The sequence below is a fragment of the Apiospora phragmitis genome, assembly GCF_038363925.1.
Source record: "Apiospora phragmitis strain CBS 135458 chromosome Unknown utg000002l:1.0-5516284.0:1.0-5523493.0, whole genome shotgun sequence".
In the NCBI taxonomy this organism is placed as follows: Eukaryota; Fungi; Ascomycota; class Sordariomycetes; order Amphisphaeriales; family Apiosporaceae; genus Apiospora; species Apiospora phragmitis.
In genome coordinates this window covers 2,319,987-2,345,271 of record NW_027117400.1, presented here as the reverse complement: position 1 = coordinate 2,345,271, position 25,285 = coordinate 2,319,987, and the positions used below count along the sequence as shown (strand labels likewise).

The following is a 25,285-nucleotide window of genomic DNA, read 5'->3' as shown; positions in this document are numbered from 1 at the left end:
TGCCGCCGAACCGAAAGCAAACATCCCGTGCAATATCAAAACCATGCCCATGCTTCTTCATTAATACAAAGGGGTTCAGGCCGAAGTCCCGGCTTCTTTGTCGGCCTGATCAGCAATCGTCTCCCACCAGAGACCGTGTGCCTCTCAATCTACTGCGCCGGTCCTGGCGATCTCTTCTACCATCTCCCTAACTCTTTCTACGAATTCTGGTAAACCAAGTCCCGCCAGCTTCTCGCCAGCAGCGCTCGTAGCCTTGACCTTTTCACTGGCCGAACCCGCCTGCAACCTCGACAAGATATGCCCCTTCACGCGAGTGAGCAGCAATCGCAGTACCGGTTCTCTTGGCTCGGTGTTGTCGCGCTTCGCTTCGGCACCCGCAGAAAGGAGTTTTGTCACAAGCGCACGAAGATGACCCTTGGTGGCTTGGGGCATAGAACGACCCGCTTCAAGAGCTGCCATGATTCCATCGATGGCAGCAGCTTGCTCCAATGGCTTCTTGCTGTCATCTATAGCCTCAAGCACCGTGAAGATTCGCCCGGCTTCCGTTCTCCATGGAGCACGCACATCACGCTTCAGCATATTTTTACATTGTAGCAGAATGGCCCCAGCAGTCACGATCTGCAAGGTCTGCAGTCCTAATCTGGCGCGCCGTCTGATATCCAGGGCGAGGGGCTCTGGGATAGTCGCCGGATTTGGCGAGGGTTGTGTAAATTCATCCAGCAGCATCTGCCAGTAGATCTTGTCTGGTGTCGGCCGCGATTTGGGATGGTTGACCTCCTCTGGGTCGCGACGTATAGCCTCAGCGTACACTTTACCGCGGGCGGATCGCCAAGAAGCCTCTGCTTGCGCCAGAGTGAATGTGCCTTTCTCTAATTCTTCGGCAAACCGCTTGGTCTCATATGAGGAGGCATGTTCAAGCAGGCTCGGTGCTGCTACTTGCATCATGTAGTTTGCATAGTCGTATAGCATTGTGTCAATGAACGAGATGAGAGCTTCGAGGCGCTCGACAACGTGACCTTCTGCGAGCTTCTTCTCAGCTAATTCCTTCACTTCTTCATCGCGAACAGGGGCGCAGAGCTTTGGCAGCAGTGCGCCCATGGACGAGAAGAACTTCTCGAATGAGAAGCTGCCTGCCAAGAATTGCCGTTGCGCCACCTCAGTATCTAGGATCTCGCCAATGAATGTGTACATTGGCGAACCATCCTTCACTAGATGTTGAAGGCGGTCTTTGATGTAATGCGCCATGACGACAAGATAGTGAAACTCCTTCTCCTCGTTTCTAACACCGGACTTGAGATCCTGGAAGAGAGGGTCCATTCGGAGCTTATGCTGTTCCTGGAAATGTTGGTATTCTATCCGATATTCTCGATTCATTGCGAGCTCATGAACAATGACTCGGTTGTCGGGCAAGATGGGAGGGTATATGATATGAGGTATCTCGAACTTCACCTCCTTGCCCTGCGGCTTGTTCTGCGGCGTGGAAGGGGGTGTGAGTCTGTTCAGGCTTCTCAGAACTTCTTCCTCTGCCGCGGTGTGATCCTCCGCAGTAGAGCCATCGCGGGCGAGGGAATGCCCGGTTGCTCGCGGCTTCGTGTCCCCAGTTGGCTTATTGGCTGTGCGCGCTTTTCGCGCTTCGTTCACGGCGTCAACGATCAACTTCTTGCCTCGTTGAGCGCCTGCGAGCCGCTTGATTCGGACCATCAGCATGACCTGATGGTCTTTGACGCTCTGACGATACGACTCGGTTACATGTTCTTCTGTTCCATCCTTGACGGTCTGTAAGATTGCATCGAGCTCGACGAATTGCAAGAGCATGACTTCGATTAGTGCATTGGAGTCGCGAGCTTTCCATGCAATGAATGCATTGTGGAAAGTGGCATAGGCCTCTGGCATGGCTCCTTCGAGCGCTGGAGGCGGCGTATAATTATTTAAATATGTGAGCCTGGACAGGATCGTCTCGAAAGAGATCAAAAGGTCTCGAGCCTTGCCCACAAGGTCCTGCAACTGAGGATTAGCCAGATCATCACGAGGAATGGGTAGACCTTGTGCGGATCCAACCTGCTCCTGGTCCCCTTTGTTATCCTTGTTACTGAGCACTTGGGTGGGGTGGCCCAGTATCAGGAATGCACCGAGGAAGGTTCGGACAGCGGCCATCTCATTGACGGAACCTGCTTCGCCCTCCTTCAAGCCACACAGCCGAAGGACTAGCGCCGTGGTCATGAGAACCTTTTCCTCGGCAAGCAGCTCAACGACCTTTTCAAACGAGGTGTCTCTCACACCATCGATTGTTAATCCAAGTTCCGAAAACTGTTGTACAGCTTGTCTCCTGAGTAGGCCCCTCCACCACCACTGGATCTTGGACGCAGCAACGTCGTCGGTCATGGTGGGAGGCTCCTGGTCCTGGTCCCGTACGTCCGGTAGCTCATCAATATCTGGCTTCTTGGTGTTCATGCTATGACCCCTTGATCGCTTCGAGGCATGTTTGCTACGCAGCTCCTCCCGTCTCTTCTCTGCTTCAGCATGGCGCTCTTCCATCTGCAGCTTTAATTTACGAAGTTCTTTCTCCCTCTTATCCTTGATGGACTCCGCGACAGCTTTGGCTCTCTTGACCTCCTCTGCGCATGCGGCCACAATATCGGCAAGCTTGCTTTCCCTGGCTTGGGCAGCAGCCAACGCGCGCTCCTCTGAGTTCGATATCTTTTGTTGGCCAGCCTTGGCCATCGCAGCCCTGAGTCGTACCTTTTCGGCATGGGCAGCCCTGTCGGCTAGGCGCGCTTTGCGGTCCTCTAATATAGAGGCGCGGCGCAACTGCTGAGCAACATACTTGCTTTGTGGGCCATCACGACGGCTGAAGCCGTGAGACGAGCGTGAGTGTGCAGACGAAATGGAATTCCTACGGGAGGAGGCGGCGGAGTCCTTGCGACGGTTTTGGGTCGGGCGGTAAAAACGTGCGGCAATCCGTGGGGGTGGGGTATACTGTCTTTCCTGATCCTCTTCTTCCAGAGGGGGAGAAAGTTCCATGTCCGAATTTAGGGTGGCAGGCAACGGGTCGCCGTTTGACTCTTCGATATTTCGAGACGGATCGGTTAGATCCGGCGAGGCGCGGTGCATGATGGCGTTGGTAGAGGGTGTTGGAGGGGTTCGCTAATATGCTGGTATTCTCGGCGAAGAAACATAGACGATGGTATTCCCGAGTTGAAGCTGATAAAGATGACGGTGGGTGTCAGGACTAAGAGTATCAGACAATACAACGATCGAGCGCAGAGAGCGCCCCTGTTGATGGTCAGGTGGGCGAGTTGATACAAGCACTGTATCGTCAAACAGGACTGGACGAATTGGTCCGGATCACGGGCCTCAAACAGAAGCAGCGACGCACCGAACACGCAACCCGCGGCAAGCCACCTGCGAAGCGCAAGATACGATCAGAGGGTAGGTAAATGAATGTCAGGTATTGGATTAGGCTCTAGCCTATGAGTAGAACGAACGAAGGTTTGTCGCGAAATTTGCAACAACAATAGCCACGTTCCACAGAGTGTCTACTACTTATTGGAAATAATGAAAGGGTATCATGAAAAGTGAGTAGAAGAGAATGGAAGCGACAAGCAAGGCGTCTCTTGGTGACGGATGACGACGAGTCCTACTTCAGGCGACAAGTGCCCAGCAAATTCAGAAGGTGTTGGGTCATGAGACTGGAGTAGGTAATCAATGCATTGTCAAGGGTACATGTATGTAGCTGGAAATCAATCAGTTGAATGGTTGGGGTTGAAAACGGTAAGGTAGGGTAAGCCAGCAGCCAGACCAGAGAGATGGGGAGGGGAGGCTGGGCTGGATACATGTAGTTAAAATGGGCTCTCCCATTGTTTAATGGCGCAAACGGCAGTACCCAACTTGAGCTAGTCCAATGCAATGCACGCCCAATGTCGTTTCCGTTTTCAGGTATTCAGCCCATCCGTCTAGGCTTGCTGGCTTGCATCTGATGCACTAATGTCGAGTCTAACGACCTGGAAAGCAGGGCGTCAGGCGTCTTCCAGCTCGGGATCTGATCCTCATGCAGCTGTAACAAGATGCGTGAAACATTCAACATCCGGTAATGCGCCCGGATGCACATGTCTGTCTATATATAAGTAGATACCAAGCTACTGGAATCGGATTCCAAATACCTACCTACATATATATATATCCATGCACCCAACGATTGTCTACGCCCTACATGCGTATAAATTGCATCAAATTGATGCATACCTAGGTTTTGTATTTGGGTAAGGATTAAGTACAAAATAACTTGAAACTACCGGCCTACTCGATTGAACCACCTTAGCTAGCCCGGCCCTAACACTTTGTCATCTCGAACTCTCTACTCCTTTTTGCTCCTGGCTGACTCAACAATCCTCTCGTTACCCTCTTGGCAGTCCTGGAATCCAGGCTCGGATTGAGCAAGTACCGCCTAAGAAAGATATGGTGAGCGCGTGGTTGTACATGTGCGTATAAGCTTGATATACCAGTATGCAAGTGAAGTCAAGGTAAATATCTTGATAATGCCCTGAGCATGTCATAGGAATTGCATGCGTTAACAGAAAATGTGTAAGATGGTATACGGATAAATGTGGCGTTCTCAAAGGCTCGAGAATATGTCACATTAGGCCCTGCCTGGTAGAGCTCAAAACAACATACATAGGTCCTATTTCGGCTCCTTGGATCAAAGGGGGTCAGCTATGGGGATTTACTACTTACCTACCATAATAGCTGTCCTACGCATATCAAGAGCCCCCATGCCTGTCTTATATGCTCTAAGATGAAAGTCGGTTGGTCTTGAACAGACGGACAACCAAGAGTTGCTTCTAAGACTGCTCTAACGACATTACGATGCCGATTTGGGTAGCGTGTAGCTCACCTCGCTCTCATGGATATGGTCAGGGATACAGATAGTCAAAATGGGTACTTAGTCATGCTCAAGGTCGGTGGAAGTATATTCAAGATATTGATGGATTGCGACGGAGAGTTTAGGAAATACAGGACGTTTCTTAGAGGTATATCTCATCGGGAGGGATTCAACGCTCCTCGATATTGATCGTGCTAATACGAACAACTACAACACTCCATCTGCCAATGTACATCTACCGAGTATAGACCTTGGGGAGTATATAGGGTTCTGTTAGACCTTGCCACATCACCACTCTGCGAGTATGGTCGAAAATATAAGCGCGGCGTATATCACGGCAAGTTATCTGTAGGCCATTGCCTTGCAGAACCATATAAGCTTATCAGAAGTGAATGTTCGATAGAATCCTCACGTACCACATCACCATGAGTTATACTAGTATTGATGGTGGTTGATTGCCTCTGGCCTCCTAATGTCAGCTGACTGGTCTCAGCGTTGGAGTTCGGGAATTTGTCCTGATGTCAGTAGTCAGAAATCGCCACAGTACCTTCGCGGGTTGCCAATGTCAGCACTTCGTTGCTTTGCGGCCATGTTCACATAAAATGACCGCTAATCCTACACCTACGAATCGGCGATTACCGACTGTCAGATCAAGAATGCCTGCCTGAGATCTCGTGGGAGATACGGCATCCGTGGCTCCCCTATAAAGCCTTCCCACAGGGGGCGCCACGCATCTCAGCTTGATGCCGGTTTTTTGCAGCATTTCTTATAAATAGTGTCTTGAGGAACGACTGATGCCAAGAACCGACTCAGTCAGTTGAGCGGTCTATGGTGATGTACTCAACTGGATGAGTACTGGTAGAGCTCCGAAATGGGGCATTTCCTGAGGTTTTTTTTCGACTCGAGGGCCCTAAATTTGTGTAGATTCTCCTCGTCCTTCTTCCATGTACACCAGCTCAAGGTAAGACGCCTTCCGTATGGAAATGAGTGGGTCCTTCTGTGGCAGCACATTGTGTCATGGCAACTCGGACATTTCTGGCTCGCTTAAACCACCTATTAAGCAGAGCGAGCTGACCAGAAATTGAAGCCAACGTGTTTTCTCAGGATGAAAACAATGCACGTCGGGGGTGTGCGGGGTCCTGTTCCCCAGATGGCAAGACCCAGCCATAGGCAGCAAAAGCCTGACTGTGGGCGCTGTCTTGTTCTTCCTGTACACCCAAGCATCCCGCAACAACAATCCTCATTTCTGTTTGTCGCAAGAGGAAACCCGCTATACTTGCACTGAAATTTTGGGGATCCCGAACGACGAAGGCGCGAAGCCACGAGGCTGGCGAAGCATGCGAGGCGGACGGCAGCTAACTTGGCGGCAATAACTCTTTCCTGGACTATGCTACGCAGCCCGGGCCCCGGCGGCATGAGACCCGTACAACGATTCGGCCAAGGTTGGGAAACGGCCTAAAGGACGCGTGATTTCCTTCGTTGGGTGTCAGTGCAGGTTTATGCCAGATCGGCCGCGTGGATAGGGCCGAGCAAATGGACTATTTATTGCTCTCTTCGATCCCGAGAGACCGAAGGCCCCACCCAGCTCAGCTGTCCGGCGTAGGCGATGAAACAGCATCTATCACATGCTTCCAAAGAAGACCCTGAACGACTGAGGCGGTGTTTGCAATCGGAGAGCCCATAGATATACTTGATCTCACGACCGAGTAACTCCGATATCAAATGGAAGTTGTTAGCACAGGACTCGAGAGCACAACCCGGGCTTACGATAGTGGGCTGACTGCCTCGTCCCATATTCTTCTAACTACATACCTTAGGTTACGTTGTTGTCGATAGTCCTGCTACGGCTTGGGACGCTCGCTAACAATAGCGGAATGCGGCTAGTCTTCTCCGTTTTACATCTAGTATTGTTGCCTCCATCGTATATACTCACATGCGTTTTCACTACGTGAACAAGTGATCAATATTGAAGCATTCCGGGATGGGGAATATGGCATCAGCAACCTGCTCGCAGCCGGTCGGCCAATGCCGGCTTGCCCGCCCGCGCTCTGTAACGGTTAATGAGACATGTTTCCTTAGTTATCCCCGTTGGCCGACAGCTACGTGCTAACACCGGGTAGGCCACACTTCGCTTGGGGTTGCAAAGCGGATTGGCTGCCTGCTCGCGTAAACCGGCCGGCTAGACCTCGACCTCGCATACGAGACAACTGATAATAGACACGCGATAAACACCCAGCATGAGTATCCGGCAGGGTCTCTATGATACGCACGATTTGACGGACACTGCTGCCAGCTGCTAGTAGTGCGTGCATAATGGAGGAAAGCCTCCCCAATACCCTTCCACCGGAAGACTTCCAGCGGAACGGCAACAAATTGTAGGGAAACGGACGTAGATCGGCTTTGCCGGTTTTCCCTTTCAGTAATACAGCATGCAGGCCAGCAGCGGGAATTAGGAAAATATCGTTTGAGGGAAGAGATAACGAAACCTAGGCGGGCGGAATGAGACATATGCCGCATGACCCTTGGTGACTGTGGCGATAAGGGCCATGGGAATCATCATCTCACGCACCTGAATCCCATGCTTGTTGAGCATGGCAAATGGGTGGAGGGGATCGCCAACGCGATCTCCCTTTAGACTCTCGCCTCTTATTGCGGATTTGGCAAGAGCCGGCCACGCACCTCGCACTTGGCTGCCTGGGCGCCATTGGCCCAGGTATGTGTGTATTGAGAAAGTATGAAGATCATCCTCTACTATGTATTGTGTTCCAACTTCCACCCGCCAATACGTTGTGAAATGATAGCCATGGACTTTCTGGATGTCGATCAATTAATCGGTAAGGCCCAGGCCCTTTCGTTACCAAGAGCCAAGGGCGCAAGTAGCCAATCGCCGGAGATACGGGGTACAATGCCCACACCGCCCAACCAACTGCACCCGGGAAGGTTGGATAACCATGACTAGAAATCGTGACGTGGTAGTGATGTATCTCTTAAGGAATCGAGAAGCATGGAGATGGAGATGTTATCTGCCCGACACGTGGTACGCGGACGCTAGAGTCGAGTGGAAGCCACGGAACAAATTTTTTGCTCGGGGCAGTAGAAGTCTGAAATGACCGATAGAAACGACTGTCTCCAGACAGACCATTTTTCTGCAGGGCTTTTAAGCTTGAGAGAAGGTTGACTGGTTGAATAGGAGAGTGAGGCGGCGCCATACATGGGGATTGTCTCAGCCAATGTTTCAAGACAGGTCAGCTTGAGAAGGCCTAGACAAAACATGGCCGTCTGTTTGTGGGGGAGTCTACATGAGAATGGGAAAGCATACTCTCAACTTTCCACACATCGGGAAAGATCCGCACTTATACGGCTAGGTTAGGCTAGACCTCACCTGAAGATGTGCAACCTCCCTGTTCACCTACCGAGAGGGGTAGGTCGATATAGTTATGTAGATCGTCGTTGGTTGGCTTGCAAACTCGAATGCGATGGCGAGAACACAACAACCTTGCGAATGTAGGATCAAGGAACGTTTGTTAGAGGGTCAAGGCGGTTGCTGACCGTCGATCAATCAGATGACAACTCTTATTTTACTTGCCTGCTTATTTTATTTTACGTGTACAAGCCGTTCCCGCCGCCGCTCCTACAGAAGCTATCTGCCAGGTTAGGTATTGGCCAAGCCTCATGCGTGGGGGGCCCTGCCTGCACGCCGCTGCAGGTTGTTACTATTCCATATTGAAGTGTTCGGATTTATCGCGTTGCCTAAATTGTGTCCCCTCGCCATCGGCAACGGGTAGTCGACTGCAAGTCGGCCTGTTGAACGGAGCCGACTTGGGTTGAATACATACATGTTAGAAAATACTGCGCTTATGTAGGTATTGTTTCCCTCGAGTTCATCTGATTCCTCCGCGGATTGCCACTCTTTGTTTGTTGTTTGCGATGACTGAACTGTGACATCAGTCGGGAAACACGCAGTGCACCGGAATGATCGAATCTTGCCCACCAGCAAAATCTACTATAACAAAGGAATAGCTGGGTAGTACATGGTGTCTGTGGCTTTTGGCTGTGATGTCAAAGAGACTTCGGCATGACCTGACAAGCGATTGGCACGCACACCTTGATAAGTGTCTGGATTCATATTCATAGAGTTGGTGCTAGGCTAACGGACGTTGTCCGATAACGCGACTAGGATACTATGATGCTCGAATTGGTAGAACAGAGTTCTCCCCTGGAGCTTGTCTGCCTGCCGCAAGGAAATATTTCAAGTGGCAGGCACAGATTGTCTCTTTCCACGGACTACCAAAACATACATGTACCAATGAAACATGTGTGCATCCAGAAGGACATGACATAAGTTGGGGGTCCCTCTCCGGATACTACATATCCTGGGTAGGTATCGCAGCAAAACCCCCTTTCCCCACCCCCAATGTGCGGTCTGAACGCAATTTAATTTTTGTTTTGCTGTTTGTACGTCTAGAGTGAATGGAGTGAACGAATGAATGAATAATCCAACGCGATGACTGTCCACTGCCTGCACACATCTTTGTGTTTTGCTGACCGGCATTGATCCTTTTTGAACCGACATGATAGGGTTGTGTACAGAATTGTGTACACCTGACACATCATTCAGAGGCAAGCTTTCCAGGGTCCAATTTCGTCATAGTTTGCCGCCTACCGAACTCGACCTCAGCTTCTGCATTCGGCAGGTATTCTGGAGTTGAGATACATCCATCCTCTTCGCGACCCCATGAGCCAGATGGGGCACATTCCAGAATAAGTCAATCGCTGTGATCGAGATAGAGCAGGCGGGAGTAGCCTGGCGGATTCGGTGAGGGTGGCCCCATTGCCCATGAGTCTTGCTCCCACCCCACGGCCAGATGCAACAGCTTTCCTGTCACGATGACCTGGCTTTGCGGGCTTGCTGGCCAGGCTAGCTAAATACCGCCGTCCCATGTAGCACTACTTCCCAGAAACCCGTCACGCAATTGACCCCTGTCCGTGCCTTGTTCTCTCGATGCATTGCGCCGTTTATTTGTAGATCCTTACCACCCTCGTTCAGCTCCGCCAAAAGCCCTTGAGCCGGCGAATCAAGGCTCAAGGACTCCATCTCTTGTTCATGTATGACATCTGCTTCCCTCTGGATTTCCCATGTTTCTAATCTGTCTTTCAACACCCCCCTTCCCTATTCTCGCTATTTTCAACAAAAAACTCAAGCCGGTCTCCCCATTCCAGTAATCCTACCCTCCTCACATCGGAGCCAGCCCCTACACACTTGCCAGGAGATCGCCCAGGCCTAGACCGCATGGAATCTCAGGGTCTTCTGATAGACCCTTCTTTCCCCCTCTTTTCATGTTTCGACCCTGTGCCGCTATTTCCATAAGGAGCTGAGCTTCTGTGGCCACTTGATTCGGGAATAAAGTGCATTTACCATACCTTTGGCTCGCTCGCTCATGTCCTAGCTGCTCAACTAGACCTTCTTCACTTTTAGTTGCTCTACTACAACCACCATCTACATCTCACCACCACCTTTCTTTGCCCCTCTGACTCTGGGAATAGTAGTCACGCAGGCCACAAATCGCCATCTTTGTTGATCACTATTATTGACGGTGTAGTTGTTATCCTTCCGAGGAAAGATATTCCAGCGGCCAGCTTAACCCACATCCATCCATACCCGACAACTTGACCTCTACTACGCATCATCACCATGTCTAGTCTTAAGTGACGACGGGTCAAAAGCGACCTTCTCTTCTTCTTCGACGTAAGGAGATTTCGGGGGAGGGAAAGACAGAAAGAAAGAAACAGTTTTAATTTAAGAGAGTAATGGCGCCCAACTCAGCAAATACCATAAACCACGATCGCAGCGCAACGAGTACGACGACGAAAACACCAACTTCGCAGTATACAATGAAAACGTCTTCGAGGCCGCCTATGAGCTCGTCTCATTCTCACCACTCCCACCACTCGCAGTCCAACTCGCAATCTTTTCGCACAAATAGGTCCACTACCACACCAATGACCTCACCGCGCATGCCGCACTCAGTCGGCCAACCTTACCCACCGACGAGCAAACTCTCGCCGGCCGTACCCACCGACCTGCGATCGCCCAGCCCGAATTATTTCGGGCTAAACATCGACCCTGCTGCCGACCCACGGGACTCGGCTGTTCTACCCCGGAGCACTGGAGCCCGCCTACCTCGTCTGTGAAATCCTTCGGGGCCGCGATCCCCAAGCAAGTGCCTCTTGATGCCAACCCCGATTTCGAGGCGTTCAGGCGCCAGGCCGACCTCAACAGAGGAGGAAATTCATTCAATCTTGGCAGCGCGCAGTTCGCTCCTATGCAGCCGCCGTCTTCTTTGAGGCCTAGGCCGCCCCCACGGAGAGCGACCAATCAGAGCGAAACACCGTCTGAAGTATCGCGGCCTCCCTTGGGCCGCTCTCGCGAGACCACTGGCAGTCGAATGGATATTGATTCTGGGAGCTTGCATGACTCTGCTACGTCTCCTCGGACTCAAAGCGGAACTCAGAGATCTCTCTAAATGCGCCTTCGTTCTTCGACATGCCCACACACGCGTCTCCAGCGCAGACCGAGTCTCCTTTTCAACCGATGAGGCGCTCCAACCTCTCCAATGTTGAAGATGCTCACCCGCGGCTTTCACTTCCTCAGCCCAAGATAGACCTTCCTTCCCGGGTCTATCGCATCCGCGCTCTGAAACTTTGCCGACTGCGCTTGCTGGAAGCGACCCAAGCCTGATTATGCCAAGCCAACTCAAAGACATTGTTGAAAATACACCCGGAGGTGACTATTTACTACTGGATGTGCGAGTATCTACGAATTATGCACAATCAAGGATTGAAGGAGCACTGAACCTGTGCATTCCTACTACTTTGCTAAAGCGAGCCACTTTCAACCTCGAGAAGCTGCAGAAAACACTGCAAACTGAGGAGGACCAAGAGAAGTTCGCCCAGTGGCGAGAAGTGAAGAACCTCATCATTTATGATGCTGCTTCTTTTGAGAAGCGCGATGCGTTATCAGCGATGAATATGTTCAAAAAGTTTGCCGCCGAGTCCTTCTCGGGAATGCCTATCTGTTGAGGGGTGGCTTTAACGCTTTTGCGACTGCTTATCCTGACTGGGTTGACCGTCGGTCGGCCGCTGAAAGAGCTGGTCGACCCATTGCGTCCAACGATGGAGGACGACCTATATTTGCCCCCGTTGTTGGAGGTGTTACGCTCCCCACCGCCTCCAACGGCGCGAATCCCTTCTTCGGCAATATTAGACAGAACATGGACCTTGCCGATGGCGTCGGCCAGATGGAAGTCGCCCTTGCCTGCGACTGTCGATACTAACTCACTGCCGCATTGGTTACGCTATGCCGCTGCCAAGTCGGACCATGGGAAGGCTATCTCGGACAAATTCTTGCAGATAGAACGCGAAGAGCAGGCCCGTATGAAGGAAGCATATTCTGCCTTCAACGCTGCGTCACCCAGTAAAGCGAACTCGGGTGTCTCGCTCTCCGGCATCGAAAAGGGAGTAAAGAACCGTTATAAAGATATTCTTCCGTTTGATCACGCTCGCGTGGTCCTTTCAGGTAAACCACCAGGATCCTGCGACTACATCAACGCCAGCCATGTCCGAGCTTCGCGAAGCAAGAAACGCTATATTGCATCCCAAGGGCCTCTACCAGCCACTTTTGAGGTATGTACCATCCTTCGTCCTGTAGTGTCGAAAGTTTCGCTGACTTGGTTTTTTTTTAGGACTTCTGGTCGGTCGTTTGGGATCAGGATGTTCGAGTTATCGTTATGCTTACCGCAGAATGGAGGGTGGCCAGCTGAAATGCCACCCTTACTGGAACGACAGAGAGTACGGCCCAATCAAACTGAGACCATTGTCAGAGAAGAAGATATCTCTAGATATTGATAAGCACAAATCTACTCCTGCGGCTTCGGCGAGTCAGGCAGAGGCTGGCCGCCGCCGTGCCAACACGGCGACAGCTCTGGGTTCGTCTAACCCTGCTCCGCCGGCGCAGGCGCAAGCAGAGACGCCATTTGTGGTCATTCGCAAATTTGCTATGTCTCACTCGGCTCATCCGTTCGCGCCGATGCGGGAGGTTACGCACCTTCACTATCCGTCTTGGCCGGACTTTGGCGTACCCGCTCAACCGTCCCACCTTCTTGCTCTCGTGGAGCTGGCCAACGTTATGCAGCGCGCAGCCCTCCCAGTTGATGCCAATACCATCGCGGCGTCTGTCGCTACTGAACGAGGTGTTACACCCAATTGGTACGAAGAGCCCGAGTCAGATAACAATCCGCGACCCATGCTCGTTCATTGTTCAGCCGGATGCGGCCGTACCGGAACGTTCTGTACAGTCGACAGCGTGATTGACATGCTTAAGCGCGAGAGGATTGCCTCGGTATCGGCAAATAAACGGAAAGACAACGACGGCGACATCAACATGGACGGTGTCACTGCACCACAGGCGTCGGCCCGAGCGGGCAGTGGACCAAACAACGGTGGAGATACACCTCTAGATCTCAGTTGGGTCGGCGATGACTCAATTGATCTGATTGCGCGGACCGTGGAGGACTTTAGGAGCCAAAGACTCAGCATGGTGCAAAGTTTGAGGCAATTCGTACTTTGCTATGAGACTATAGTCGAGTGGATCTGGAGACTCCAAGAGAGGAGTAGTCAGACAGCCAACGGGAAAAGGGGCCATATCCGCAGTGAAAGTGAGGCTCCGTTCAGGAGGTAGTTAAGTATAGTTGGCGGGGGCATTGCATTGATTGAGCTTTGGAAATGAAGGGGCTGGAGAGAAGGAAACGAATCAAAGAGGGCTTCAACAATTACTCTCTTGAGTTTGCATATCTTTCCAGTCCGAGGATGAATGACGCATAGAACAACGGGTTTTTGGCATCTGTACACAGGTAGCATACGAACATCCACTTCGCAGCGTTACGGAGTGGGACGGGACGACTGATGATGTTTTGGATGGCGTTCAATGGATAAAGTAATTGTATTATCACACGGCTTGGACATCGTGCTGAGAGAGAAAGCGAGAGAGTGTATGTGCTTGTAGACCAGCATTTCACACGGTCCGGCAGGCTCCTGGTATGCTTAAAATGATGACGGGCTACGTTTATATCATGGTTGTGGTGCCACTCGGAAGAGAACGGAGTGGACGGTTATTGTTAATACTAAGTAAGCAACTGAGATGAAATCGCAATGCTTTCCCCCCAAATTAATGTGATTCAAGACATGTGGAAAAGGTTTCTTTCAGGTGTATTTCTTATCTGTCTCTCCTTTCAGGTTATCCGGGGGGCGAATGTGAACATTACGACATCCCTCGCCTACTTACTTGGACCGGGCCATACTATACGTAGAGAATGGCACACAGCAGACCCCCCTTGAATGGTCGGATCAATCCTCCGCTCATGCTCAGTAGGTAAGCAGCCTGGTAGATTGATGAGGTAGATGCTTGGTCGACTAGAGCAGTTGCTATTCAGATTGGAAGGAAAACAGCTGGACTCAATGCAGGTGTGCTTGATATATCACAGCAGATGCCAAATATGGTGAAGTGACCCTTGATCGCGTAGCAGTTCCCTATCACGCATTTGCAGGACCAGCAGTTTCAACAATACAAATAGAAAGGATCACTTCAAGGGCACAGGGTCATCAGTTGGGGGAGAGTCAACTGCATAGCTCTTTTGATTGACGAAGCCGGGTCAATCCCCATAAGGCTCGGCCGTAGTCATCTCTAATAATTATACATGGTTCATGAGGCAACAGACAGGTCGCCTCCATTCCAATGTGGACCACAACCAATAGCTTACTTCCAGAACTTTTGGAGCGAAACCTCTTTGTCGTCGTGCTTGTTCAGGATCTTGGCTGTTGCCAGCTCGAAGTCCTCCTGCGTAACGTGCACTCGCCGCTCCCTCAGCGCGTACATGCCAGCCTCGGTACACACGCCCTTCAGCTCGGCACCTGAGCATCCGTTCATCTTCTCGGCGATCTTGGTCAGGTTGATGCCACGGGTTAGGTTCATCTTGCGACTGTGGATGCGCAGAATGTCGGCACGCGCCTCCACGCTTGGCGGGGGAACTCGATCTTTCTGTCGATACGACCGGGTCGCAGCAGAGCGGGGTCCAGGATGTCTAGACGGTTGGTTGCCATGATGACTTTGATGTTCTTGGTGGGCTCAAATCCGTCCAGCTGGTTGAGCAATTCCAGCATTGTGCGCTGGACTTCGGAATCACCGCCTGACGAGCCTTCAACACGGGAAGAGCCGATGGAATCAATCTCGTCCATGAAGATGATGGAGGAGGAGCATGCTCACGGGCCATTACGAACAGCTCGCGCACCATGCGGGAACCTTCACCAATGTACTTTTGCACCAGCTCGGAACCGGATACTCGAATGAACTTGCAGTCTGTGTGGTGGGCAACGGCTCGGGCCAGTAACGTCTTTCCCGTACCCGGAGGGCCGTAGAGTAGAACACCCTTAGGTTGCGCAATACCGAGCGATTCGAAGAGCTCGGGGTGCTTGAGACCCAACTCGATGACTTCCTTGATCTCCTTGATTTGTTGGTCCAGACCACCAATCATGTCGTAGGTGCTGTCGGGAACCTTCTCTACCATCATGAGGGACACCAGAGGATCGACCGAGGATGGGAGGATCTTCTCAAGTTTGTAGGAGTCGGACAGTAGCGTCACACGCTTGCCTACTGTGAGCTTTGCGATATCCACGGAGTCGGAGACGTCGACAACTAAAGATCAATATTGGTCAGCACGAAATGTAATAAAAGCGATACTTATTTATGTGAGCCGTACCGTATTTCCCCCTCAGGATGGACCTTGACCAGCACCTTCTTGGTCCCCATAACCTTGACGACCTCACCCACGTAAGAGCCAGGCTGTTGTAACAAACCGAGCTCCTCTCTTAATAACCGCACTCTCGAATTGTAGTCATTGCGTTGGGCTTCTAGACGGCGCAGGACAGCTTGACCCTTGAGGATCTCGAGCTTCATGGCCTCGATCTTGTTGGCGTAGTAATTGTCGAGAGCCATGGTTGCTGGCAGCTCCGGAGAGTCTGATACGTCCGGCAGATATCAGAATTCGTGTGATGTACAGTGCAACTCGATGAGACTAGCAGTTACGAAAAAATGAAATGGTTCGGTCGGATCGTTACTGTTGTTGATGAGGATAGCAGGTGGGCGTGGTAGCTGCTAGGCTCTTAGGCTGTGACGACGATGGCGACAACAGCTCATTGAGCAACTGCCTACCTAAGAAGCTTAGGCCTCAAAGCGAATGCTGGAGTGGATTGGTGTGGCTAGGGCATGTGGCGTCGGTGGCTGGAGCATGCGCTGCCAATCATACGGAGCAAGGAGTAGATAAACATCCAATCATGGACCGCATTAGCTAGTATAATCCCTGTGTGTCTACCCGTTGTTATTCGATGGATAGATAACGTTATTTTATTCCCATGGAAAGGCGTTCAATGGGACACTCTCGAATGAGTAGCTTGATTACCGCTGTGATAACTGGATAAATAGCTGCAGCAGACTGGCAGAAGCACTTGCAAGATTTATCGACACTACGGCTCTTGTGAACGATCATAAAACCATCAGGCACCCGGCACATTGGAATAATTCAGGGATTGGACTGTACTATGTACTACATCAGCCTCACCGAAGTCAAGCCAGCAGCAGGTAACCCCTGCCCCAACTGCCCGGACTGCCCATTCAGGCAAAGCGGATACAGTTGTAGTAGCACTAAGGCAATCACGACAGCCGCGATAGCCTTCGAGATTCCAGGCAAAACAGACTTCAGAGTTCAGAGGCGGCTGATTAGTGAGGTTTCGAAGAGAGTCTATCTCCCCTGTGACCGAGCAAACAATGCCGCAATCCGTCTATCGAGAGCCCAGGGATGCAAGAGAGTGGGGGCAACGTGGCTTGGCGCCGTTGATATTTGTAGTATCTCGGTGTCTGAAATCCACAGTGAAGTCACCTGTTCTAAAGTTACCGACGGGGAGAATTCCTACGAATGTGCTGACGAATTCAATTCGTAGAGGAGGGGAGGAGGGAGGGGATGCCCCATTTGTGTAGCCATAGGTATGTAAGTAGTTGTTCGTCCACTCCAAGCAGCCAAGTGTGATCAGGCGTGCCCGAGCACCAGATGCATGTGCAGTATTAGCACATGTCCCATATTGGGGGTTTCTGGTAGACGACGTAATGTACGCGATGACCGAAATGACTGGAACCCCTAGCACAAACAGCCATCTGGGTCAACGCAACCGCACCATCTGGGGAAACCAATCTACTAACAAAGTCAATACCACTCCAAGCACTCTTCAATGCATCCACTCAAGAGACTCCTCGTAGGAACAGTAGGTATACATACTGATCAGAATAAAGACCTGTGATGGACGGTGTAGATGTATGGCCCAGAATATGTTAGGTACCCAGAATACTAAATCGGCGCATGCGTTTGGGGGCATGGGAAAGCCCCGCCGAGTCCACATCGAAGGACCAAGAATCGACCAGGATCCAGCTGCATCGCAAACAGTTGCAGATGATACTGTTCCGCCGTAGATAATCACGAGGAGCAGTTGCGATTCAGTTGATTGAGATCATGACAGCGCCATTCAGTATGTCGTGCTGCATGAGATCTGCCAATTACGGGCACTGCTACTGCCAAGATGGCGTAATTCATATACGGAAACGACCAAAATGCCAAGTAAACAGACAGACCGACAGACGTACGGAAGAAGGAGCCGGCTTGGTCTTTGTGTTGTTGTCTTGGCTCCCGCTATTCTATAATCTGTACCAACCTACATACCTTCCAGTAGCCCTCCAATCTTGTTCTTCTTCTAGGCCTGTAGCAAACAACGGTGCTTATGAGTACCCGGCCTCAAATTCTCCCAATCTTCACATCTTGCTGGTGTTGATTTGCTTCGTTTCTCATCCTGTGTTTCAACGCACCGGAGCGATGTACTGACTTTTGGCTCCTTGACGATTGGGACATTGAACGATTCCAAGCGGGGACCTATAATAATTTCGGGTTTTTTCTCTTCTCTTCGCGATTGTTGCCTTGTTGTCGAATCACTTGACAAGACAGCCAAAGGTCTGTCTTACATTCCCCGAGAGCTCTCGGCGGTTTGTTCACGCCCTCGGTATTTCGCCCCAAAGATAACAAACACGACAAGAAACGCGCTTTATCACCATGGATCCGCCCCCTCGCGACCCGGGCGGCGACTCGGGCTCGCAGTCGCCTACCGATACTCGACCAAGCAACACACGCACCGAGCCTCCTTCGAGAGAAGACACATTGATGTCCGAAAGTTATCAGTCTGGAGATACGGTGCGGAGACGACCAGATGTTTCGTCGTATGGTATGTCGCGTCCCTAAACTCAATCTCCTGTAGCGCCAGCGATCCGAGTCAACAGGTCCCTGTTCGCCGTGGTGCATCTGATGTCACTCGTGTATGGGCTAACTGTATGTAATACCGCTTCTGCAGGGACTCTGCAAACCCCCCCTCCTGCTGGGAGCAGTGCATATTATGGAGGCGATGCAACCTCCGTTAGTAATTCTGCTTCGGCTCACGATCGCGCACATACGAGAACCGGTGCCCAACAACCCTTACGCTCTCCGATGCTGGGCCCAGAGCGTGGTAGAGCTCGTCCAAGGAAGCCTCCCATGTCGCGCCGCGCTTCATCGAATACGCAGGCCCCTCACCGAGGAGGAGTATTCTCGACCGACGACGCTGTTGAAGAGGTAGACGAGGAAGTCACCGCAGAGAGGGCGCAGAGCTACTCGGCGCCCAGACCACCCTACAATACGGACTCTGGGAGACAACAATCAACTCTTCGACGACGGACCATGGCTGCTCCAGCCTTATCGCGAGTGCAGTCGAGCAGAAGTGATGCTGCAGACGAAAGTGGCCTAGAGGAACGCCTAGAGGAGGACCAAGATGCAGGTGAACAGCCCTCAGCCGAACCTGAGCAGCACGATACCGAAGACGAAGGGACGCCAGTCGACGATAGTAACGAGGACGAGGACGACCTTAGCGATGCAGAGAGTTTCACTCTGAAGGACCGGCAACAGGCCATCAATGAAACACATCCATTCGGTATTCGGTTATGGAAGCCCGCTTTGTACAAAAAGGATCGCTCTGTCCAAAAGACGGCAGAGGGTGACATCCATTCGTCACCAGGCGGCCATGTTAGTATCTGGCTGTTGTTCTTCAATTTGATGTGGACGCTTGCCTTCGGTTGGTGGCTGGCCCTCATCGCCGCCCTTGGTACAGTCGTATGCTTCCTGTTTGCGGCCACGCCTAGCGGCAGAGAATATGGCCGTGTGCTATGGGGCTTAGCTGGCTACATGTTTTATCCTTTTGGCAAATTTGTCCGACTAGAGCAAGATGAGGCCTATCTGGATGAGGATCAAGGAGAGGGGAGAAGCATCAGTGAATACGAGCAGTGGCAGAATGGCGACCTCGAGTATGGTCGACTCTTCTTCGGCCCTGAGAGCAGCCGGTCCATCATTGGCCGGTCCAGGAGAAGCATAGACTCGGAACCCAGTGAGACCGACAGCCTTCTTGGGCGCCATACGCACCATGCAGAGATCGAAGAGCAGGGCCGCCGCCTGAAGAGACGCATGTTTGGTCTAGGCCAATGGAACATTGGCAGGGTCATCTTCTTCATCTTCTTCTACGGACTTATCGGCCCTTCGCTGATTATCGTCTCCGGCATCTGCTGGTTTTTGGTCTTCTGGATTCCAATGGGCAAGGTCACCATGCTCCTCTTTGATCATCTTAAGCGGCATCCTCTAGCACTATCTTTCGAGTCGGACATAACCCAGGCGCGCAACAATGATGGTACTTACTCCTCTATACTGCTCTGCACCTACCGAGCAGTTGGCTCCAAATACTGGAAATATACCGTTGATGGTACCAACATCTTCCTCATCAACCTCATGGCTGTGGTCGTCTTTGTCATCTTCGACTGGCTTGTTCTCGAGGGCGTTTTGCATGTTGAGAACTTCATCACGTCGCCGGGCTTCCTCTTCGTGGCTGGCTTGTTATCCATCATCCCATTGGCATACTTCATCGGACAGGCAGTTGCGTCCATCTCGGCCCAGTCCTCGATGGGTCTTGGTGCCGCCATCAACGCCTTCTTCTCCACCATCGTCGAGGTATTCCTCTATTGTGTAGCCCTCAACCAGGGGAAGGGGGCACTTGTCGAAGGTAGCATTATTGGAAGCATCTTCGCAGGTATTCTCTTTTCCCCTGGGCTCTCCATGTGCTTCGGCGCTATAAAACGCAAAACTCAGCGGTTTAATGCCAGGTCTGCAGGCGTCACTTCGACGATGCTTCTCTTCGCTGTAGTGGCTGCTTTTGGGCCTACTTTGTTCTACCAGATTTACGGCACTCATGAGCTCAGCTGCACGGAATGTGTCGACTACCGCCCATCTCTTGACAAAGACAAGGACCGCGATTGTCGTCGCTGCTATTTCTCCCAGACGCCTAAGGTTGACGATCGGTTTTACCTCGAGGCGGTCCGTCCTTACTGTTATGCGGCTGCCACCTGTCTATTCTTGTCCTATGTCACTGGGCTGTGGTTCACTCTGAGGACTCATGCTGCCGTTATCTGGAATACGGAGGTGGAGGAGAAAAAGAATGAAGAGCACCTTCATATGACACGCGTGTCTGAGCAGCATGGTACCGTCGACGCCACCGGAGCAGATATCCGGGACAGCACTCTCTACAAGCGCATCCTTGGGAGTCTCTAAGACAAGTTGGGCTGTCAGGCCAAGCAAGTACCCACCATTCACGTCAGCCTTCAGGGGTTCTTCCACCTAATGGTGCTATGCAGACCCCTCACATGGTACCACCCAAGACTCATGGCAACGGAGGCGACAGCGAGAGTATTCGCTCCAACGTCCATGTGCCCGGCTTTTCTGAGCAAGAGAACAACAATCTCATCCGGGGTGTGACTGAACTCGCAGCCACTGCAGCTGCTATTGCCGCTCGCGATGCACGCCTTCCACGTCGCACGTCCGCCCTCGGCTCGAACGCTGGCAATACGGCTAGTTCACGCGCGGCACCGCTGCGTAGTAGTGGGTTCCCTGATATGGAAGACGCGGCAGAGACCCCTCAGGCACATGGTGGCCACGATGCACCGAATTGGAGTCGAATGAAGAGTGCGGTCATATTGATGGGAGCCACCGTTCTCTATGCCATTGTCGCTGAGATCCTTGTCGACACGGTAGATGTAGTGTTGCAAAACTTTGCCATTGACGAGAAGTTCCTTGGCATTACTCTGTTCGCCCTTGTCCCGAACACCACCGAGTTCCTGGTAAGATGATCGCTCTCTTCCTGCTCATGTATGACCACGCTAACCTGCTTGTCGCCAGAACGCCATCTCTTTCGCCATGAACGGTAACATTGCGCTCTCCATGGAAATTGGATCCGCGTACGCCCTTCAAGTCTGCCTTCTTCAGATCCCCGCCCTCGTTTTGTTCTCCGCTGTGTACCCTATCCTGCCAACGCTGGAGGACCCCGATATTGCCCACTACACGTTTAGCCTGTTGTTCCCCCAGTGGGACATGGTGACCGTTATCCTTTGCGTGTTTCTACTCAGTTACGTATACGGTGAAGGCAAGAGCAACTACTTCAAAGGCAGCATCCTCTTGTTGACCTATCTGGTTGTCATAATTGGCTTCTACTTTTCCGGTTACACGGACAACGCTTTCGATACAACCGCCAGGTTCGACACCTACGATGCTCAGTCAGGCTGGACGACATATAAAACTATCGGACACAGCACCAAAGGTATCGCATTCTAGTGAGAGGATCGGATGGGAGAGATTTGATGGATCATGATGTTTAAACGAAGCACTTGCTACCTACCCACACGCAGAGCTTATTACGGAAAGGACATCCTGTTATCCCAATTTTGAGGAGTATTGTTTGTCTGATTTTGGGCGTGCGGGACTATTATTTTGTTAGAATACCTCTATGTCACGTTGCCTTTACTAGATTCCTTCGTTATAATTAAATACGAGGATATTCATGATTTATAAAATCCATTTTCATTATGAAATGTGACCTAAACGGCTAGAACCCCCAACCTCAAGGCAGTGCGGTTGGTGCCAGCTTCAAATTCTGTCACACCTACCGCAATGAACCGCCTTGCGAAACTCTTGATGATATTGACATTGTGGAGTAAACAGTCAATGCTGCCCTGCCGTACATGGTACACAAGTAATCTGCCCGCGACATTGCCTACGACAATCCTGAGCCAGTGAGTAGCAGGCAAATTAGCTATGTATGTGTCAACTGGGATACGTAGCACATCGATCCTTATCATCAACCTCGTTTTCAACGTGTTTGGAGCAGAAACAGCAAGGAGCACCAAATAACGGACGGTGCATGTTTGGGAGCGGCGAAGGTTCAGTTTAGGTGATGATATTGGCGGAATGGCCGGATTGGAGGAGACTGGTGTACTATCATGACGGAAATAATAGGCGAGAAGCAAGTGGTGCAAATGTTATCTCAGTTGTGCATCCTGCTTGCAGAATACATCCTTGCTTGCAATATCCATACGGCGACAAGGTTGATGGGCATGGACAGAATGTTTTGCCATTAGTACAACTACGAGGATCTTCTTCCTCACTGCCAAGGACGAACCCTAGCAAGCAATGAAAAAGAGAATAAAATATCGCGCCTGTCAGACGTCCACCACCGCCCACCCCGGCCACGCGCCCAAAGGCAGACCATGACAAATCGGGGTTGAGATCATCATCACTCTCTATACAGCCGAGACCTCGTGAAAGGCGTACCACCGCCCTCCTTGCGGAGGGTGCGAGAGTATCTGGAAACCTTGTAGGGTAACCATGGCAAGAATGCCTCTTCACTCTAGGGCGGCAGGGATAGGAATCATCAACCAGGGTCGGATCTGTAGCTGTTTTGGAGAAAACAGAGATTGGGACGAACACTATAGAAATGATTCTTTAGAGATTGTCGACATGAAGAGAAAAAGAGAAAAGGAAATCGAAATGGAGGGAGGGAGGGCAGATATTTATACCCTTCCCCCAGGGCCCTGTGGGTCGCCGAATCAGCCTCCATAAGCTGGGTAGGGGGACAGGGGAGCGGCCTAGGTGAAAATTCGGTTTTCTCAATAAGTCTTTTCCAGCGCCATCATCTTTTTTCATTGGTCAGAAAACCCTGCTGTAGGCACCGGGGCTCCTTCCGGTGGGTGTTGATTTAACCAGTGATTAATCTGATTGGCTTGGAGTACTACACCTTTTTCACAACAGTGGACTTTCTCTGGCACTTTCAGTCACTGGTGCTTGTTTAATAGCAAAACTGCCTCAAGTTAACGCTTGACTCGCCGAATGCCTGAACCGAGGTCCCTGAGGAACTTGTGAATACATGTACCTATGGACAAACTGCTATCATAATTGAGAGGGTGCTGTGCATCTTGACATAACTTTGAAGCCGTCATGAAATTCGGCAAGGAAACGTCTGCCCATGATTATAAGGCTACTTGAAGATTATGTTCCGTGACTCCCCTTGTAGTGTCATGAACAACAACTCCATGTTGTCCATATAACATATGAAGTCAAAATTCAGTTGCCTCGATGAGTACCCCCTCGAATCCTCGGGATCTGCTGTCCGATTACTTGTAGACGCACCATGTCTTTTATATTTGGGAAATGTGTATGGATATGGAGGTTTTGCAGTAGTTGGCCAGGGAAAGACGATGCCCAGCAATGGCATATGCACAACAGAGGAACAGCAATACAAGGCATTCGCAAGAGGTGACTCCCCTGTTACACCGGAATCATACAGCTTTCTTGTCAATATGCACTTTCCGCAATTCTTATGTCGTCTGCATTTCTAGCTCGGTATTTTGGAGATTAGAAGCTAATGATGTATCGTCTTGCCTATTAGTCTATAGAAAATAATCTTAACCTGGCAGTTTATTAAGTACTAGTAGTGGCGAATATAGATGTGATAGAGCAAGATGGTTGCCATATTCGTCTTGATTCTCCACGATCGAGAAGTTTGAGCATGGGAAGCCTATGTGTCGTGAACAAACTCAGCAGCAGTCAATGATGGCATGTCCTGTTTACGTATCAGTACCAAGAATGCGCTTGCTTAGGTTATCTTTGGTAGCTTGTGCTGTGAAACCCTCACATATCATCTACCAGAAGTATCTCTATGTATGTATCATATAAGTCATATATCATTAGCGGTACGCTCTGCTACTGTGACCCCCCCGATGCGTGCCCATCACTCATTCAAGCCTCCTCTTTGTATAGCCCCTGTGTCCTCACCCACTCGCTGACCCCCTCGCTGACGAGCCGCTGGAGCGCCTGCCAGTCCTCCCTCTGCACGACACTCCTGACCTTGGTGCTACTGATAACGACGATGTCCTCGGACCCCTTTCCCCCCTCCTCGCGTCCTCCTTCTACCATCGCGACCTTGTCCGCCCACTCGCGCCTCCCGCCCATCGCCTCCAGCTTGCCGTCCCGCAAGCCGTCCAGGTACGCCCGCTGGTCCGCGGCGGTGCCCCAGTCTGCGTCCGTCCGCATGGTGACGCGCAGCCGTGACTGCGCCAGAGCGGGTCCAGCGCCTGGCGCATCGTGTCGTTCGGGTAGTACTTGGCGTCAAAGATGCGGATCAGCGTGTCGAACCCCGTGAGGTACAGCTGCTCCATTTCTGTTTCCTCCCCCTTCCGGGCGGCGGCATCTCCGCCGTAGAACTCGCTCGTGGCGACCGCGTTGCTCTTGGAGTGGAAGTAAGGCTCCGTCGTGACCGCGATGTCCACCACGTCCTCTTCTTCCTCGGTCCCCGCATCAATGCTGCTGCTGCTGCCAGAGTCTGGTGCGGCGGCAGCTTGCTGAAGATGTCTTCTCTGAGTCCGGGCAGCTGAGAGCAGGTCCTGCGCGAACACGTACATCATGGCCAGCCTCTGGGGGAACGCGGCGGGCTTGGGCGCCTTGTCCGCGTTATTGATTGCGAGAAGCAACAGAACGCGCGAGTCTCGCGGGGCATGCTGCTGCTTCCGCAGGTCCGCCAATGCCGACAGGGCCATGCGTTGGTGCGCCAGCGTGGGTGGGTTGAAGGACGAATCCAGGACCACCAGCGTTCTGGGCGCTTGCTTCGGCGGGATTGGTGCCGCTATTTGGGTGCCATTATTACGACTCGGGGTGGCGGATGAGACAGAACACAGTACGGTGAAGGTCGTCTCGGATAGCTGAAACGTCTTCAGGGCGCGGGTGAAGTAGGACACCAGGTTTGCTGGCAGCTGACGCGGCGATCCCATGATTTCCGTGTTGGTCACGTCAGATGCCGACATTGCGGTTTGCGATTCTTGAAGTGACGTTGGGTCGGGATGGATGTTGACGGGAACGCTTC

The 25,285-nt window shown here is 51.6% G+C and overlaps 6 protein-coding genes across 6 annotated transcripts; 3 read left to right on the top strand and 3 right to left on the bottom strand.

Moving 5' to 3' along the window:
• Positions 1-144: 144 nt before the first annotated feature.
• On the bottom strand, positions 145-3,111 carry PG994_001558 (IQ calmodulin-binding domain-containing protein; the record flags this gene model as incomplete). Its single annotated transcript, XM_066852967.1, has 1 exon — positions 145-3,111. The coding sequence occupies one exon, from the start codon at positions 3,109-3,111 to the stop codon at positions 145-147; it is 2,967 nt and encodes a 988-aa protein (XP_066721108.1).
• Positions 3,112-10,879: 7,768 nt separating this feature from the next.
• Positions 10,880-11,959, top strand: PG994_001557 (protein-tyrosine phosphatase; the record flags this gene model as incomplete). The annotated part of the gene is made up of 2 exons (XM_066852966.1): positions 10,880-11,063; positions 11,532-11,959. The coding sequence occupies 2 exons, from the start codon at positions 10,880-10,882 to the stop codon at positions 11,957-11,959; spliced, it is 612 nt and encodes a 203-aa protein (XP_066721107.1).
• Positions 11,960-12,052: 93 nt separating this feature from the next.
• PG994_001556 (uncharacterized protein) lies at positions 12,053-13,616 on the top strand (the record flags this gene model as incomplete). The annotated part of the gene is made up of 2 exons (XM_066852965.1): positions 12,053-12,562; positions 12,687-13,616. The coding sequence occupies 2 exons, from the start codon at positions 12,053-12,055 to the stop codon at positions 13,614-13,616; spliced, it is 1,440 nt and encodes a 479-aa protein (XP_066721106.1).
• Positions 13,617-14,690: 1,074 nt separating this feature from the next.
• Positions 14,691-15,926, bottom strand: PG994_001555 (26S proteasome subunit P45 family protein; the record flags this gene model as incomplete). Its single annotated transcript, XM_066852964.1, has 4 exons — positions 14,691-14,913; positions 14,964-15,129; positions 15,198-15,626; positions 15,788-15,926. The coding sequence occupies 4 exons, from the start codon at positions 15,924-15,926 to the stop codon at positions 14,691-14,693; spliced, it is 957 nt and encodes a 318-aa protein (XP_066721105.1).
• A 2,155-nt stretch (positions 15,927-18,081) lies between these two features.
• PG994_001554 (sodium/calcium exchanger protein) lies at positions 18,082-21,705 on the top strand (the record flags this gene model as incomplete). Its single annotated transcript, XM_066852963.1, has 4 exons — positions 18,082-18,250; positions 18,377-20,641; positions 20,704-21,215; positions 21,274-21,705. 4 exons carry the CDS (start codon positions 18,082-18,084, stop codon positions 21,703-21,705), a joined length of 3,378 nt encoding a protein of 1,125 aa, XP_066721104.1.
• A 2,460-nt stretch (positions 21,706-24,165) lies between these two features.
• PG994_001553 (cytidylyltransferase family protein) lies at positions 24,166-25,226 on the bottom strand (the record flags this gene model as incomplete). The annotated part of the gene is made up of 2 exons (XM_066852962.1): positions 24,166-24,443; positions 24,479-25,226. The coding sequence occupies 2 exons, from the start codon at positions 25,224-25,226 to the stop codon at positions 24,166-24,168; spliced, it is 1,026 nt and encodes a 341-aa protein (XP_066721103.1).
• Between the last annotated feature and the right edge of the window lie 59 nt (positions 25,227-25,285).